The sequence below is a fragment of the Larimichthys crocea genome, chromosome XVI (genome assembly GCF_000972845.2).
Source record: "Larimichthys crocea isolate SSNF chromosome XVI, L_crocea_2.0, whole genome shotgun sequence".
In the NCBI taxonomy this organism is placed as follows: domain Eukaryota; kingdom Metazoa; phylum Chordata; class Actinopteri; family Sciaenidae; genus Larimichthys; species Larimichthys crocea.
The window spans coordinates 4,570,309-4,587,826 of record NC_040026.1 but is presented as its reverse complement, the minus strand read 5'-3'; the positions used below and the strand labels follow the sequence as shown (position 1 = coordinate 4,587,826).

Below are 17,518 nucleotides of genomic sequence, written 5' to 3'. Positions count from 1 at the left end.
TTTTCTCACTAAACCTCAGCAGAATAAAGTAATATATAAAATAAATCTTCACAAAAAGTAATTCTCATCTCACAAAAGCATACTAATGTTTTTCAATTTTTAATCAGAATCAGAATCAGAAATACTTTATTAATCCCCGTAGGGAAATTGTTTTTGTTACAGCAGCTCCCAAATGGTAAGTGAGGTAGTAAGTGATAGCAAGAAAACAAAACTTTAACAATATACACCTATAAGATATCTTATTTTAACACTATATACACATGTATAAATAACAGTTAAATAAAACCAGTAGCAGTAAATAAAAACAGTAACAGTGAACTATGCAATATGTCAATCTAAAACCTTATAAAGAAATTTAGTCTTTGAGAGACTGTACAGAGATTACACTGATGTTTAAAGTGCAGTATGCATGCGTGGAAGATTTCACTTATGTATTGCACAAGCCAGTTCGATGGCTACTGGACTTGACTTGGAGTGTCTGATATTTTGACGGAGGAGTTGTAGAGACTGATGCTCACAGGTAGGAAAGACTTCTTGTGTCTCTCTGTGGAGCATCTTGGTGCCAGCAGTCTCTGGCTGAAGGTGAGTCTGTCCAGCACCTCATGGAGTGGGTGGGAGTCATAGTCCAAAATAAATAGCCCGACACCTTAGACAGCATCCTCCTTTCCTGATGGTGTAAAGTACTCCAAATGTTAGTATCCTCACATTGTCAAATCTGTCCCTTTTTAAAAAGAAGTTTGGACACCCCCTGAGTTAAATCATTATTACACGTTGTTGATGAATGGACTAAACTATTGCAGCTGAATAAATCCTTCTTTGAGCTTCGTTCATGTTCTGTGGAGAGAAAAAAAGAGTTGAGTTGAAAGAGTAGTCACTTAATTAATTAGTAAATTGACGGAAAATGAATTGGATTAAATAGACTTGATAATTTATTCAACATGTAACATTTCACAAGTAAAAATGCCTCCTGGGGATTTGCTGGTTTAGTGTTTTTAATATAATCAGAAATTTAATGTCTTTTTTTTTCTCACACTTGTCACACAGACAGAAATGAGTACAAATAGATATAGAAAGTTAAATAATAAGACTCATATAAAATTGAAAAAATAAAACTAAATAGAAACAGAAACAATAAAACTACCCAAGAGAAAGACAAAATTACAGGATGAACGTGACAGTGCTGTGATGTGATTAATAGAAGCAAAGTCAGAAAGTGGATAGATAGATAGATAGATAGATAGATAGATAGATAGATAGATAGATAGATAGATAGATAGATAGATAGATAGATAGATAGATACTCACTAATGAAGGAAATTCTCAATTTAAATTAAAGCTCTTTTTAAAAATTAAACAATATATAAACGTGACAGAAAGTTAAATAATAGGACTCATATAAAATTGAAAAAAATAAAACTAAATAGAAACAGAAACAATAAAACTACCCAAGAGAAAGACAAGATTACAGGACAAACGTGACAGTGGTGTGATGTGAGTTAAATCATTATTAAACGTTACAAAAAAAAAATCTTGCTATAAAAGCCTCTAGGGAAACACTTTTATTTTGAAAAACGCGCACACACCGGAAGTCGCCGTCATTAGCATCGATGCTAACCTGACAGTGGTGCTGCTTCTCTTTGTCAGAGGACCGACTTCCGTTTTCATGTTTGGTCCAGGTTTCTGGAATTTACTCTCCTGTGAGACTGAGCCATTTGTCACGCTGACAAACAGTAGCAGCGGTTCGGTGTCGTCGTGACGGAGCCGGCTGAAGGTGCTTTGTTTCGGCCCGGGTTGAGTTTTGAGTCCGTCATCTTTATTTTCATCCTTGAAAAAAACAACGACTGTTTACCTAGCTAGCTGGCTAGCATCAGCCAGCTGAGTTAAAGCACCTAGCATGTTTCGGTTCCTGAATGACGTCGATGACGACCCTTACATGATGTAAGTATTGACTTTAATCTCATTTTAGCTTCACTGCTCTCGCTCTGTGTGTTGTGATACATTAAAAACACGCACACAGGCTCGATAAGTTGTCATTTTCCCACTGTGGCTTGAGCAGGTACCTCACGTTACTCCAGCCAGCTGTGGGGGGCCTTCAGTGGTCCACCATGTTGGAAAGACAATAACAAAAAAAAAGAAGAAGCTGTCAGACCTCAACAGGACTTGATTAACAAACCAGAAGCTGGAAATATCCAGTTATCACTGCTTAAAATGTCCCGTTATTTTCCTCAATAACGTTAAGATGTAGCTAATTGATGGCAGGTGGTAATTGGTTAATCTACTGGCGGTGCATCTTTACATAACACCTGAAGAGCATTCACCTGCTGATCGTTATGTTGAATATAATTTATAATGAAGGTGCATCCATTACAACACGTGATTTAAAGCAGGTGTCTGTGTAAATCTGGATTCACCTGCATCAACACACACAAGATTTATTATTAGTTTTTTTTTAAATAATACTGTAACTCTTGTGGCTCTTTTAGATTAGATATACTTTATTCATCCCACCACGGGGAGTTTTACATGTTACAGCAGCAGAGGAAAGTGTAGCATACACTACAGAATTAGAAAAAAAGTAGAAAAGGCAAAAAACACAATAAAGAGACAGAAATATCTATAACCTACACAATAAACACGAAAAACAATCAACCTTCAAAACAGACAAGTATGAGGATAAAAGTGGCATGATCTATAAAAAGAGTATTGTGATGTAAAGTGACCATAGTGTAAGAAATATTGCAAAGAAAGTGACCATGATACAAATAATAATATTATTGCCAGAGTAGTGACCATAATATAAATAATATAACAAAAGATCATCCACCTGTTATATGTTGAATATAATTTATAATGAAGGTACATCCATTACAACACGTGATTTAAAGCAGGTGTCTGTGTAAATCTGGATTCACCTGCATCAACACACACAAGATTTATTATTAGTTTTTTTAAATAATACTGTAACTCTGGTGGCTCTCTTAGATTAAATATACTTCATTCATCCCAACACGGACAATAAACAGACAGAAATATCTGTAACCTACAATAAACATGAAAAACAATCAACCTTCAAAACAGACAAGTACTGAGGATAAAAGCATGATCTATAAAAAGAGTATTGTGATGTAAAGTGACCATAGTGTAAGAAATATTGCAAAGAAAGTGACCATGATACAAATAATATTATTGCCAGAGTAGTGACCATAATATAAATAATATAACAAAAGATCATCCACCTGTTATATGTTAAATATAATTTATAATGAAGGTACATCCATTACAACACGTGATTTAAAGCAGGTGTCTGTGTAAATCTGGATTCACCTGCATCAACACACACAAGATTTATTATTAGTTTTTTTAAATAATACTGTAACTCTGGTGGCTCTCTTAGATTAGATATACTTTATTCATCCCACCACGGGGAGTTTTACATGTTACAGCAGCAGAGGAAAGTGTAGCACACACTACAGAATTAGAACAAAGTAGAAAAGGCAACAAAAAAAAACACAATAAACACGAAAAACAAACGACCTTCATAACAGACAAGTATGAGGATAAAAGTGGCATGAAAAGAGTATTGTGATGTAAAGTGACCATAGTGTAAGAAATATTGCAAAGAAAGTGACCATGATACAAATAATAATATTATTGCAAGAGTAGTGACCATAATATAAATAACAAAAGATCACCCACCTGTTATATGTTAAATATAATTTATAATGAAGGTACATTCATTACAACATGTGATTTAAAGCATGTGCAAATCTGGATTCACCTGCATATACGTGCTGCATCAACACACAAGATTTATTATTAGTTTTTAAATAATACTGTAACTCTTTGGATGTTTTTCTAGCATGTTCACCACCTGTCACAGCATCAGCACCTCCACTGTTTATAATGTCATTACAAGATAAATAGTCAGATAGGGTCAGAAACATGTTGTCATTGTTTTTAATTCTACAGTTATTTAACATCATCATTATTATTGTTTCCTTGATTAGCCCATTTGTCTCTAAAACAGCCCAAGGTGATGTTTTCTTGTCTGATACAGTCCAAAAGCTGAAGATCTTCAGTTTGCTGTCATGTATGACAAAGAAAAGTATCAAATCTTCACATTTGGGAAAGTGGAAACAGCAAATAGTTTACATTTTTTAAATTTAAAAACAACAGTTGTCGGTTCATTTTCTGTTGATTTGCTTGTTGATGAATGGACTAAACTATTGCAGCTGAATAAATCCTTCTTTGAGCTCCGTTCATGTTCTGTGGAGAGAAAAAAAGAGTTGAGTTGAAAGAGTAGTCACTTAATTAATTAGTAAATTGACGGAAAATGAATTGGATTAAATAGACTTGATAATTTATTCAACATGTAACATTTCACAAGTAAAAATGCCTCCTGGGGATTTGCTGGTTTAGTGTTTTTAATATAATCAGAAATTGAATGTCTTTTTTTTTCTCACACTTGTCACACAGACAGAAATAAGTACGAATAAATATAGAAAGTTAAATAATAAGACTCATATAAAATTGAAAAAATAAAACTAAATAGAAACAGAAACAATAGAACTAGCCAAGAGAAAGACAAAATTACAGGACAAACGTGACAGTGCTGTGATGTGATTAGTAGAAGCAAAGTCAGAAAGTAGATAGATAGATAGATAGATAGATAGATAGATAGATAGATAGATAGATAGATAGATAGATACTAATTTTTCCTTTAATGAAGGAAATTCTCAATTTAAATTAAATAAAGCTCTTTTTAAAATGAAACAATATATAAACGTGACATTTTGATTTACACATTACAGTGGTCAGTGCACCAAACGTCATACAATGGACACATTTCTGCACACTGCTTTAGTTTTGATACTCACACAATCTGTCCTGTTCTTTAAAATTTATCAAGTTTCCCTCCCTACATTATTTTCTGCTTACACTCACATTCTTCATTAGAGTCACGTGACCCAGCCACACCCTGTCAAACATCTTCAGTGTAATCTGTGATTTCTTCCAGGGATCCATTTGCTGCTCACAGGCAGCAGATGAGGGTTCTGTTTGGTCCATTTGGCATGGACCCCTTTGCCCTCGCCCCCCAAATACAGCCACCCCGCGCACCGCGCAGACAGGTAACTGTCTATGTTAATGGTGCTTTATGTGTTTCATGTGTTTTATCAAGTTTTTGAGCTTATCATTCATATTTTTGAGTTTAAGGTGTATGTTTTTTTTCTCTAGGCTGGCCCACTGGCCCCCTTTGGCATGATGGGAATGGTGAGTATCTGCTTCTGTGACCTCCTTCAAGATCTGTGTGTGTCCTTTTTAATATGACAGATTACACGTGTACTAACAAATGACTTAACAGTGTCTGCAAAAAAAAGCTTCAGGAGGAAACTGCAGTATTATGTGAAACATAGTCAACAGTTATTCTGGTTTAGGATTAATTGAATAGGATTTAAAATAGGTTCCCATATGGTCGAGATGAGCTTTCAAATTAAGCTGGGTTTACCAGTTCACACTGTTGGTACAAGTGGACAAATACTTTTTTGTTTTGCTGCATTAGTCACATTGAATTGATTTTTTTTTTATTGTTTATTCTGGTTTGGGACATTTTCATACGTGGTCCAAATCCCAGACAAGTTGTGCAATGTGACTTCAGTCTGAACAGTTATATTGTGTTGTGCTGTGAGTCTTTTAGAGAGGTGCTGACAGCTGTAGTTAAAGGTAGCCCTTCACGTTGTGAAAGTCTACAAACAAATCTCTCCACCAAAGGCCATAATTAAAAATGTGGCTCTCCTCATTCTCATTATCAAAATGTGCTGGCTTCCACTGCACATCAACTTTGAAACCATAGACGCTGACTTCAGTGGCCTCTGTGTTTACGTCTGTACAACAGCGTGCATCATGTGACGTTGTATGTTATTGTACTTTTTTGCATGTAGGTCACCTCAGGACAATGACCAGTATGTACGTTCTTGGCAACATTTATAAAAATTATGTGAACAGACTAACAAATAAAATAGGATCTGAGTTATAAATCCAAACTGAAGGTGAACATGGCCACAGATACATTATACGGCCAAAAGTACATGGACAACAAGTTGAGAAATACAGGTAAACGGTATGTATTTAAATCTGTACTAAAAAATACTAACCATTTTTGCTTTGTCATTAAAAAATATGATTACACAAATTGTGTTTAGTGCATCTGTGAAAGTGAAAGTAAGGTTGTGAGGCTGGATGGACTCCAGTGAACTGATGATAAATGCTGTTGTTTTGGAGGCGTGACACTCTGTTTATACTTGATGTTTTCATCAAACGAGACTTTAAGAGATCTCCTTTAATTTATTTCTGCAGGGTGGAGGGTTCATGGATATGTTTGGAATGATGGGAGAGATGATGGGAAACATGGTGAGTGGTTCTGTCAACCAATTTCAAACAAACAGAAAGTAATTACCGCCACGAATGAAACCTGTACTCCATCTGACTTTATTTTTTTATCACGCTCTTCTTACAGGAAAGAATGTCCGGTTCACCAAACTGTCAGACGTTTTCGTCTTCAACAGTGATCTCCTACTCCTCTACAGACTCGGGGGCTCCTGAAGTTTATCAGCAGACCAGTCAAACGAGAACAGGCCCCGGAGGGGTGAGAATAACTAACCGTTGTTGAAATGATTACAGGACATGATTACTTTTCTCAACCTCCAAGAGCAAGACTGGCTGGACACACGGCCTTCTGGCCTCATTAACACATGAAATCTTTCGTAATTGTAGTGACAATAAATAGGTTATGTACAGTATAAATATCACAGTTGTAATACAAACATTTCAGCCTGAGTTCATTCAGAGTGCAGGGCATCATTCTTGTTTTAGTAAACTCAGCTGCTCTCTCCTCTTCTCACCTCAGATTCGTGAGACACGACAGTCCATGAGGGACAGCGAGAGCGGCCTCGAGCGTCTCGCCATCGGCCACCACATCGGGGAGCGCGCACATATAATGGAGCGTTCACGAAATCGCCGCACTGGAGACCGTGAGGAACGACAAGACTTCATTAACCTTGATGAGAGTGAGTCGCTGGACCAGAGAGATAATGATTGTTTATGACGCAAGAGGGGCGGTATTCTCTGTTAATCTTTGAATGTCAAAGAGAACAACAAGTTAAAACAAGAAACTAAAGTTATTCAATTACCTAGAATGCTACATTAACATTATATATGTTATTTTACACTTTATAACCCGTGCACTTTTCCCATTAGCTGACGCTGCAGCATTTGATGAGGAGTGGAGGAGGGAGGCAGGAAGATATGTTCCCCCGAATGCCCGAGCGCTGGACTACAGCCGAGATCGACGGGGAGGAGGCCAGCAACTGGCTCTCACTGCCCCTCCCAGCTCAATGTCCCCACCAGGCCATCGGCACGAGTCCCCCAGACACCGTCAGCCCCAAACCCGTCCACGTTACGATTGGTGAGAGGTAAGAGTGAGCAAGACAGGGTTCCCACGCATCCTGGACATCTTGGATAACTTGGACATTTAGAGACTAGTTTTGCGGTCATGGAAACACCTGGAAAATGATTAAAATGATGAAACATCCTGGAAAAGATCTACGCTTTTCTGTACAGCAGTGTTAATTACAACGCAAACATTTTCACTTTCTACTTTCTACAAAAGATGAATTTTCTGTAAAATAAAAGACATCACTAACTGCTTGATTTTAACTTTTTTATGGGCTGTGGCCAGAATGATGTTACAGTTAAAGGAAAATTGTCATAAACTGTAGTCAATTCCCTGGAGACCCCAGCTCCGCTCTACTGGGACCACGGGAAAATCGACTGTGAGGAGAAGTGTGCCACGAAAGCGAGCTTATGTGGAGCGTGATAAGCTACTGTTTCTGAATGATTTCTTTATTTATCACAGTGAATGATGCTGTCATACGGTTCAGTGTGCAGCTAGTTAGAACAGCTAAATCTCTGCTGAAGCTTTGGTTCATAACCATAATCATGTTTAACATTACTATACATGTACAGTTAGCAGTTACCAGTAATATCACTGGTAATAAACCAAGTATTAGGCCTACCATTAAAACTGTTTGTGAGCAATTGCTGTCCTTTTATTGTTTAAAAAAAATGTCCTGGAATGATCCTGGAAAATGATTTATTTAAAAAGAGTTGGAACCCCGTAGGAGCATTGAGTATTTACAGCTTTGACTCTCCAGCCTGACCTGATGCGTTTAGTGGAGGATCTAATTACTTAACTTCAGTTGAAATATACCAATACATTGTCATGGCTACCAGTTTTGGCCAATGGCATGTATACTTGTTTTGGTACAGAAATGCCAAAAATATTTTTAGTTTTTGCAACATGGTCACCATCACATATTGAGCACCGACTGTTTGTCTTGTTCAGTGATTGTTATTGGTCATGATTGTAGCTTTTGCTTGGACGAATGTGCAGAAACTATTGAGTTGGGTGTCACTTAACTCATCTTAGATTTTTAGGTTTTAATTGAAGTAAGACACATTTGGACGTCTTCTTTTGCTTTTTATTGGTTGATCAGTTTTACGTGATTAAACAAAATAAATTGAGCTCCAGGTAATTACTTTAATTTGAGTGATCCTCAGACTCCAAAGACATGGCAGCCAACACTTTTGAAGTCATAGAACTAGTACTCCAATATATCTTGCAGGTTCATTGTGTGTTATAATGCATGAGAGTCTGATGAATAGCAGCTCTACAGTGTAAATGCAAAAGGAGAAACAACTCGCCATCCCTCTGTACCAAAAGAAAATGTGTAGATATGGGTCATGACAGCAGCTCATACATTTTTCATACTGTCAGAATTATGATGCGGTCTTCAATCACCAAAGTGGCTGTTGTTGGACGCGTCTGACAGAACCATCTAGGATTTCTCTGTTACTTCCTCCTGTCTTTCTGTCAGAATAAACACTGTGGCATTGGTTGACTGTCCCTGCAGGTGTCACACGTGGCCCGACCTGATGGAAGGAGTTGAGGGAAGATTTTTCCCCCGATGCTGTGAACAACGCTGAAGACGGAAGTTGTCGATCGCCGCCAACTGACCGTTGTAAATGTTTGATATAACTGGACTGTCTTTACATAAACAACACACACACGCATACACACAAACAAAACCCCACCCACTTGATAGTTACATTTACAGCTCTACTTCTCCACTGTTACACTCCACACACACGCACACACACACGCACACATGCACACACCCTTGTGCAAACATGGGTATAACTACACTTCACTTTATATATATATACTCATTCTCAAAACTTGACATGTGTTTTTGCCCACTGCACTAAAGTGCTACAGTATACAGTACATCTGCTGTACAGTCCATTTTATGTTTGTGAAGACACTAGTGTGTCAGTGAATTGAATTGTATACTGTTAACTAATTAATCTAACTAAATAAAAGTTCATTAAACATTGTTAGATAATTACAATCTGTCTCTGTTGTGCTTGTAATTGCATGTCTTAAACGTGTTTTTATAAAACTGCACAAAATGCAGCTTGAAAGCATTTAATATGATATGAAATTGAATCTGTCAATAAGGTTATTTTTTGATTGTTTCTCTGCAGCTGTACCATGTGCAAAATCTCTTAATTCTGCTGCTTTTTGAATGATCAGCTATACATTCCCCCCACTGCTGCATATGCTTGCATTCATATGCTTCCTCTTCCTCGTGCCACCATGTCTGCAGGTCATGTGACATCCAGATGGAGCGCACAAGTGGAGCGGCCAATGAAAAGCATTCTCTCTTTAGACAAATCACTCCCACAGCAGGCTCCCTGCCTGCCTCCGTCTGTGCTTACTGTATCTTTAATTACATCCACGACTATTTTTAAATGCACATCCGCCCACCCCCTCACCAGCTGCACTGCTCTTGTCACCTGTCTACCTGTCTTCCTGTCTCCTTTAATCCCCATCATTAGATCTTTAAGGTGCTCCAACAAGGCAGCTAATTTTGTGCATCTGTCTGTGCTCAGATGTATCCTCCTCAACGCTTCTTTGTTTTGTTATCCTCTGCCTGACATCCACGTTTAAATACACAGATGTTTGTTTCCGTTCCTCCAGTAAAAACCCTGCTCTTCAGCTAGTTATGACATTCTTTGCAGGATGGCGGCACCGCCTGGATTTGGCAGCAGCCATAAATTACTGTTTCATGTTAGCGGGTTTGCTGGGACAATATTTGCACACATGTCATGAATGTTGCTGTAGTTGGCAGATTAGCAGATGTATGCTCAATGAGGAATGCCAAACAGGACTTGTAGGAATTCAGATGTCAGGAATGTTAAATGAAAATGTTTAAAATGGAGCCCATGGAGAAAGGTTACAATGCACATCTCAACACATCCTGCTCAGGTTTTCCTTAGACATATTTTCTTGCATTTTTTATTAAATCAAAATATGTTCAGCTCTCAATATTCTCTCCCTCTTTTTTTTATCTCCTTTCCTTGTTTCGTTCCCTCCCCTCCTCTCTGCATCTTCCAATGACTCACACGCTCCCCCTCCCCCCTGTGTCATATGTTTTCACCCCTTCTCCTCCCACCTCTCCGTCCCTCTATCTCTCACTTGCCCACATTCACTCACTTTCTCCACCAGGCTTCAAACACACTGCAGGTAACGTCTAAAAAGATTGATCTATTTGTTCATTCCCTCCATCGTCCCTCCCCCACTTTTCTCCTCATCTCATCTCCTCCTGCTCTGTGTTTTCTCACCGTCTCACCCTCTCTCCATTGGTCCATATTCATATTTACTGACTGAAACAGCACAGAAAATTGAACTGGCTTGTGGTCCGGAACAGGTTGACAGTAGATCCATAAGTAGGTATGCATTATTAGCTTTTGATTTATGTTTCCTTCCTTGTGTGTATATATATGTGTGTGTGTGTGTGTGTGTGTGCGTGCCAGCATCTTCCTAGGGAGCATTTCTTCCACAGCTTTCCATCCCTAAGGCTGCGTCACTATCATCACAGTGTGTGTGCATGTGAGAAAGAGGAAGAGGGGTGTGAAGAGCTTGTGACTAATGTGAAATTGAGGCACGTCAACACTGCTCTTAGCTCATAAAAAAATGCTTTTTTTTTTGGACGTTTGATATTTTCATACGCATCTGTCTCTCTGTACACCCATCCCATGTTTGTGATCAACCTTTTTTTTTTTTTTTTTAAAGCAATTCGAGATGAAACGATTGTAAAATTTTGTATATGAGCACTGATGTGCAGTGCAAATAGTTAAATAAAGGTAATGGCTTCTTATTCTGTTTTTTGTTTTTTTTTACAGGATGTCTATAGTGAATATTGTTGCCAGGGAGATCCTGGACTCCAGGGGAAACCCAACTGTGGAAGTAGATCTGCATACTGGCAAAGGTTATACAATGAATTCATTAAAAAGCATCACTCACATGCTGTGTTTGTGTTTTTGTCTGATAGTGGGCTTGACTGTGTACCTTCTAATCTAAACAAGATATTCACACAAGCGAGCCTCGACCTTTTCCAGCCCCTCTTGATGCCACTTCAACCTTTAATCCCTGAACATGTACCCCCACCTCTCTCTCTCTTGACCCACCTCTCTCTTGACCCACCAATCCATTCCAGGTCTGTTCAGGGCTGCAGTGCCCAGCGGTGCATCCACAGGCATCTATGAGGCTCTGGAGCTCCGGGATGGAGACAAGAGTCGCTACAAGGGCAAAGGTAAGCACTTGTAATGAGATGTATCTGTGTCTCGTATCTTCTGTCTCGTGTCCCAGACTGTCTCAGCTTTTGCTTTAAGTGTTTTTGTGTTATCTGACGCTATTAGTTTTCCATGGGTCTAAAAAGCTCTCTCTGTCCTGCTGTTTAAGGTGTAACCAAAGCTGTTAGTCACATTAATGACACCCTTGGACCTGCTCTTGTTCAGTCTGTGAGTAGCTGTGCAGAATTTGAAGTGGTCAAAGAATACAGTGAAGAATGAAGCGGATTGTTTGGTGACATTTTGTCTTTCTTTTCAGGGGATCAATGTGTTGGAGCAGGATAAACTGGACAACATGATGATTGAAATGGACGGCACTGAAAACAAATGTAAGCCTCAGTCACATCTCATGTGGCGTGATGGCATATATGTACAATGACATGTTTCCGCACCACTGACTGCATCCATGTGTGACTGCTTCTGTGTTTCTCCCAGCTAAGTTTGGGGCCAATTCTATTCTCGGAGTATCACTGGCCATATGCAAAGCTGGCGCAGCAGAGAAAGGTGTCCCTCTGTACCGTCACATTGCTGATCTGGCAGGAAATAGAGATTTGGTTCTCCCAGTTCCTGTGAGTCCTGTGTGCAAAAATATACTTCATCCAAACACAACAGCTCAAATACAATCTCATCTCCCTTTATCTGTGCCTCACTCAGGCTTTTAATGTGATCAACGGGGGCTCCCATGCTGGTAACAGGCTGGCTATGCAGGAGTTCATGGTACTTCCTGTAGGGGCGGAGTCTTTTCGTGATGCACTGCGTGTGGGGGCGGAGCTTTACCAGACACTGAGAGCTGTCATCAAGGAGAAGTATGGTCAGGATGCTACAAATGTGGGAGATGAGGGAGGATTTGCCCCTAATATACAAGAGAACAGCGAAGGTAAGCACAACCGCAACACAAACCATCCAACATTCCCCTGATTTCCTGAGATCTTACCGACCCATCTTTGTGTTTCTCTCTGTCAGCCCTGGAGCTGATAAAGACAGCCATAGAAAAAGCTGGCTTCACAGACAAAGTGGTGATCGGGATGGATGTTGCCGCTTCTGAGTTTTTCATTGAAGGCAAGTACGACCTGGACTTTAAGTCTCCACCGAACGCTGCCCGCAACATCAGCGCTGACGAGCTGGCCAGCATCTACCAGGGCTTCATTAACAACTACCCAGGTGAGTTTGTATGTCAGATTTCAGCCATTAAATGTGTGTTTCTCTTACAGCTGTTATAGGTAGAACATAATGCTATTCATCATGGACCTTTAAAGTAAGGGAAATGTGTTATACAGATGACACAGGCTCATGGAAAGCTGATCAAACTTCTTTCAGCAACTGGACACACCATCCTGTTTTTAATTTTTCTACAATTGCCATATTTCTTGCATCACATCTTAAGACAAATCAACTAAGAGAACAAGAGAGCTTGATGTTTCCACAGCCTGGTCTCCTCAGTCTGACACTCGGGCCTGTTAAGGAGGTTTTAATTATGCGCTACAGCGCACATTTGGCAAGCAGGGACCTACTCTGATGTGGCTCCTTAGCCTGTCAATGGTGTGCTTCCTGCTTGTGTGGACAAATGAGTTTGTGTGTGCATTTTTAGGACATTACTCCCATTAGAACCATTTATCAGCAATGTCACTGGTCACTGTAACATTAAATTCATGCAAATAAATGATCTTAGCCATCTCTCTTTCCTTTAGTGGTGTCTATCGAGGATCCTTTTGACCAAGACGACTGGCCTGCTTGGTCACAGTTCACTGCCTCAGTGGGCATCCAGGTTAGATACTGCACTTTGTCCTTGTCATGTGGAACTAAATTAGCTCTGGTACTTAAAGGGGTATTACAGGAATTGCACTTGATCCATGAAAATGGTTTTAGTCGCTAGTATGGTTGCTAAATGCTGGATTCTATAATATCAGATAGTGTATTTCACTGATTCTCATTGCCTGGTAAACATTCACGTTACCAAACTCTGTGCACGTGTTTCTTTAGTATCATTAAATCAAAATCAAATCAAATTAAATTTTATTTGTATAGCCCAAATTCACAAAGTACATTTGCCTCAGAGGGCTTGACAATCTGTACAGGGAGTGACACCCTCTGTCCTTAGACCCTCAGTTCAAGTGAGGAAAAACTTGCCCACAAAAACCTTTAACAGGGAAAAAAGGTGGAAGAAACCTCAGGAAGAGCCACAGAGGAGGGATCCCTCTCCCAGGACGGACAGACGTGCAATAGATGTCACGTGTACAGAACAAATCAACACAAACATATTGTACAATTGCAATGAATGATAAAATGATTGGCAGCAGCAAATCATTATCTAACTATAAACTGTAATGGAGATATGGTAGCAATAATGAGAGAGTGGACAAGAGAGAGAGAGAGTCCTATGGCAGCATAACTAAGGGATGACCTGAGTCAGCCCTAACTATAAGCTCTTAAAACTGTTGACCGTGTCTGCCTCCCGAACCCAAAATAGTACTTTGTTCCACAGAAGAGGAGCTTGGTAGCTGAAAGCTCTGGCTCCCAATCTACTTTTGGAAACTATAAGAACCACAAGGAACCCAGCATTCAGACAGCGCAGTGTTCTAGGGGGGTAGTAAGGTACTATGAGCTCTTTTAGATATGATGGTGCCTTACCATGAAGAGCTTTGTAAGTAAGGAGAAGAATTTTAAATTGTATTCTAGATTTAACAGGTAGCCAATGCAAAGTGTAGGGTGAGTAACAAAATGCACTTCCATTTGTCTGTCACTTTGTTGTACACATTGTGCAGGTGGTTGGAGACGATCTGACAGTCACTAACCCACGCAGGATACAACGAGCTGTGGAGGACAAGGCCTGCAACTGCCTGCTGCTTAAAGTCAACCAGATTGGCTCTGTGACAGAGGCCATCAAGGCGTGAGTTGATTGGACGTAGGCACACAAATGTATGCATGTGAGAGCATGCATCATATTTATAATACACCCTGCATCTCAGGTGTAAGCTGGCCCAGGAGAACGGCTGGGGTGTAATGGTGAGCCACCGCTCAGGAGAAACGGAGGACACCTTTATTGCTGACCTCGTGGTTGGTCTCTGCACTGGACAGGTAACACACACACATAAAAAGACTTAGTTGCTCATGCAGCTTCAAAATGTTAATATTCCAGATTTCTGCCCCTCCATTAAATGTGAATACTTTTGTTTTGGTGGCTGTTGATCAGTCTAAGAAATCTTAACATTCAACTTTTGAAGTAGTTGAGGAGTTAAACATGGAAACGTTTAACTCCTCTTTAACTCTCAAAGAAGATGAGATCTCCACGGATCTACAACCTGGTCCAGTTGCCCCAGATTTAACTCAGTCAAAAGACCATTTCAAATACCACGTGTTGGTAATAATTTGACTAAATAATGTAACTCTCTGTGATCCTTGGTATTCTCCTTGTAGATCAAGACCGGAGCTCCCTGTCGATCAGAACGTCTGGCCAAATACAATCAGCTCATGAGGTGTGTATATTCATAGCTTGATTTGTGTATGTAGAGAAATACACTGAATGTCTTTAAACATAACTTACAGCGCTTTCTGTATTTTTTCCTTCTTCTTTTATCATCCGCTTTTGTCCTCATTCACATTACTTCTGCCTGCTCTACATTTCTCTCTCACCTCCTCTTCCTCTCAGGATTGAGGAAGAGTTGGGTGACCAGGCCCACTTTGCTGGGCATAACTTCCGCAACCCCAGTGCCCTTTGAGTGCCAGAGCCATCAGCCCTGGCAAATAAGAAAGCACACATACATAAACAAATCAAGTTATATTTCTCTGACACATACAGTTATGAAATAATGACACCACAATCACCAAATCTCTAAACACACAAACACACACTCAAATGCATTAAGACTAATTAGTTTTCAATAACTACAATGCACAGATAATGCACTGTAGCTACAGAATATTGATCCAATGCTTCAGCAAGTGATTGACTTAATTGACTAGTGCCAGTTGCAGCAAAGCCTGGAGGAAAAAAGTCAGTGTTTCACCTCGCAGACAAGCACTTCCCCTGATGCACTTGTTAGTTTCTTTCTCTTTCCTCTGACTGTCTCCTTCTGAGTCAAACTGTTTTGATCTTTTGTGCCCTGTCGTTTCCTCTTCCTCATGTTGTTTTTGATGTGAACACTCAGCAGCTTGCCACGCAATTGTATCCGTTACATTGTCTGTCTGAGATTAAGCTTAATAAAGTAAATAAATGGATATATGTTAACTGGAACCAAAGCTCTCCGTGTATTTCTTTAAAGGGGAGACTTTGCTGTGTCGTTTATACCTTCTCTTGCTTCAAAGGTAAGTGATCACTCAATCAAATGTGGCTTAAAACCTGAAAACCACCTCCGCAATCCTCTCTATAAAGTAGAAACATTCAAGCATGTTGCACCGGCCTCACTAAATATCAATGTCACAGCCGTTGTTTAATAAAAAACAGGAATCCTGCCAAAAAAGTAAAGTTCATTCTGCAAGAATATTACACATTCCACAGTGTTTTGGTGATCACTTTTCTGCACAACGTTTTAAGGATAATGAGGAAATCCAACAGGAATTCAGCATAAACGTTTTAAGGATAATGAGGAAATCCAACAGGAATTCAGCATAAAATCCTGCAGGACTTAATGAGAAACCATTTCTGCAGGAATTTAGAAGGATTTTTGTCCTGCGGGATTTTTTTTTTTTTTTTTTTTGGTACATCCTGCATGATGCCAGCTAAAGGAACTAAAGCAATAATTTATGGCCACGTCTCATACCTCTGCATATGCAGAATGATAAGAGCAAAAATATGTACCAGGAGCGATCTGTTGTACATGGAGTTGTCCATTAAAATAAAAATACGGGATAGATTCAGCTGATGGCTGCATTCCACTTAGATGTTTCTGTCCTTGTACTGTGCATCTTGTGACACTGGCATGGTTACTGAGAAACTAAAACGGAGTCATTATATAAGGTAAGATAAGTCAAGAAGTCAAATAGTCATGATGTCATGCTGGTGTTAAAGAGTCTGACAGCTGTTGGAATGAAGGACCTGTGTTAGCGCTCCTTCTTACATGGTGGGAGTAGCAGTCTGTTGCTGAAGGAGCTGTTTAAGGCCTCCACAGTCTCATGCAGGAGGTGAGAGGAGTTGTTCATGATGGTTGTCAGCTTTGCTAACATCCTCCTCTCCCCCACTTCCTCTATGGAGTCTAGGGAGCAGTCCAGGACAGAGCTGGACCTCTTTACCAGTTTGTTAAGTCTCTGTGCTTTCCCCTCCCCAGCAGCGACTGCAGATAATAATGCAGATTGCACCTGTGCAGCTATGACAAGTCATACCTTCTGAAAAACTGTCTACTGAAGAGTCCCAGATACTTAGTAGTAGTAGTAGTAGTAGTAGTATATAGTATAGCATATAGTAAATATGGTAGTATTAATATAGAAGTAGTAGTAGTAGTAGTAGTAGTAGTAGTAGTATATAGTATAGTATATAGTAAATATGGTAGTATTAATATAGAAGTAGTAGTAGTAGTAGTAGTAGTAGTATATAGTAAATATGGTAGTATTAATATAGAAGTAGTAGTAGTAGTAGTATTTAGGTTACTATTCATATTCATATAAGAAAGATGACGTATTTATATAAATATACAAAATAAATACATCATCAATTAAATACATTAAAGTTGGGTGTAGATATATTAGTCAAATGAGCCACATGCTAATATTTATTTATATATATTGTATCGGTTATATTAGGTTGGAATATATTCAAAATATTACACATAATATG

The 17,518-nt window shown here is 39.2% G+C and overlaps 2 protein-coding genes across 5 annotated transcripts; both read left to right on the top strand.

Moving 5' to 3' along the window:
* The first annotated feature begins 1,588 nt into the window (after positions 1–1,588).
* Positions 1,589–9,467, top strand: mlf2 (myeloid leukemia factor 2). 2 transcript variants are annotated; one of them, XM_027289739.1, is made up of 8 exons: positions 1,589–1,938; positions 5,018–5,129; positions 5,236–5,271; positions 6,355–6,408; positions 6,515–6,643; positions 6,905–7,064; positions 7,255–7,469; positions 8,970–9,467. In XM_027289739.1, exons 1-7 carry the CDS (start codon positions 1,895–1,897, stop codon positions 7,464–7,466), a joined length of 747 nt encoding a protein of 248 aa, XP_027145540.1. In that variant the 5' UTR covers positions 1,589–1,894; the 3' UTR covers positions 7,467–7,469; positions 8,970–9,467. The 2 variants fall into 2 exon arrangements, with proteins under 2 accessions (XP_027145540.1, XP_027145541.1); XM_027289740.1 differs by lacking the exon at positions 8,970–9,467 and having other exon boundaries at positions 1,895–1,938; positions 7,255–7,704.
* Positions 9,468–9,593: 126 nt separating this feature from the next.
* LOC104932541 (gamma-enolase) lies at positions 9,594–15,982 on the top strand. 3 transcript variants are annotated; one of them, XM_010747791.3, is made up of 13 exons: positions 9,594–10,645; positions 11,305–11,390; positions 11,619–11,714; positions 11,864–11,922; positions 12,011–12,080; positions 12,187–12,320; positions 12,406–12,628; positions 12,715–12,912; positions 13,440–13,516; positions 14,514–14,638; positions 14,718–14,826; positions 15,166–15,224; positions 15,398–15,982. In XM_010747791.3, exons 2-13 carry the CDS (start codon positions 11,306–11,308, stop codon positions 15,465–15,467), a joined length of 1,305 nt encoding a protein of 434 aa, XP_010746093.1. In that variant the 5' UTR covers positions 9,594–10,645; position 11,305; the 3' UTR covers positions 15,468–15,982. The 3 variants fall into 3 exon arrangements, with proteins under 3 accessions (XP_010746093.1, XP_019116814.1, XP_010746094.1); XM_019261269.2 differs by lacking the exon at positions 9,594–10,645 and adding an exon at positions 10,717–10,848; XM_010747792.3 differs by lacking the exon at positions 9,594–10,645 and adding an exon at positions 10,717–10,852.
* The last annotated feature ends 1,536 nt before the right edge of the window (positions 15,983–17,518 follow it).

What these genes read in the sequence shown, in the direction of transcription:
- LOC104932541 (XM_010747791.3), top strand. Translation starts at nt 11,306, where the DNA reads ATGTCTATAGTGAATATTGTTGCCAGGGAGATCCTGGACTCCAGGGGA. An exon ending in ATTTGGTTCTCCCAGTTCCT is followed by an intron (nt 12,321 to 12,405) that starts GTGAGTCCTGTG and finishes TGCCTCACTCAG; the next exon opens with GCTTTTAATGTGATCAACGG. An exon ending in TATACAAGAGAACAGCGAAG is followed by an intron (nt 12,629 to 12,714) that starts GTAAGCACAACC and finishes TCTCTCTGTCAG; the next exon opens with CCCTGGAGCTGATAAAGACA.
- mlf2 (XM_027289739.1), top strand. Translation starts at nt 1,895, where the DNA reads ATGTTTCGGTTCCTGAATGACGTCGATGACGACCCTTACATGAT. An exon ending in CGAGAACAGGCCCCGGAGGG is followed by an intron (nt 6,644 to 6,904) that starts GTGAGAATAACT and finishes TTCTCACCTCAG; the next exon opens with ATTCGTGAGACACGACAGTC. An exon ending in CTTCATTAACCTTGATGAGA is followed by an intron (nt 7,065 to 7,254) that starts GTGAGTCGCTGG and finishes TTTTCCCATTAG; the next exon opens with CTGACGCTGCAGCATTTGAT.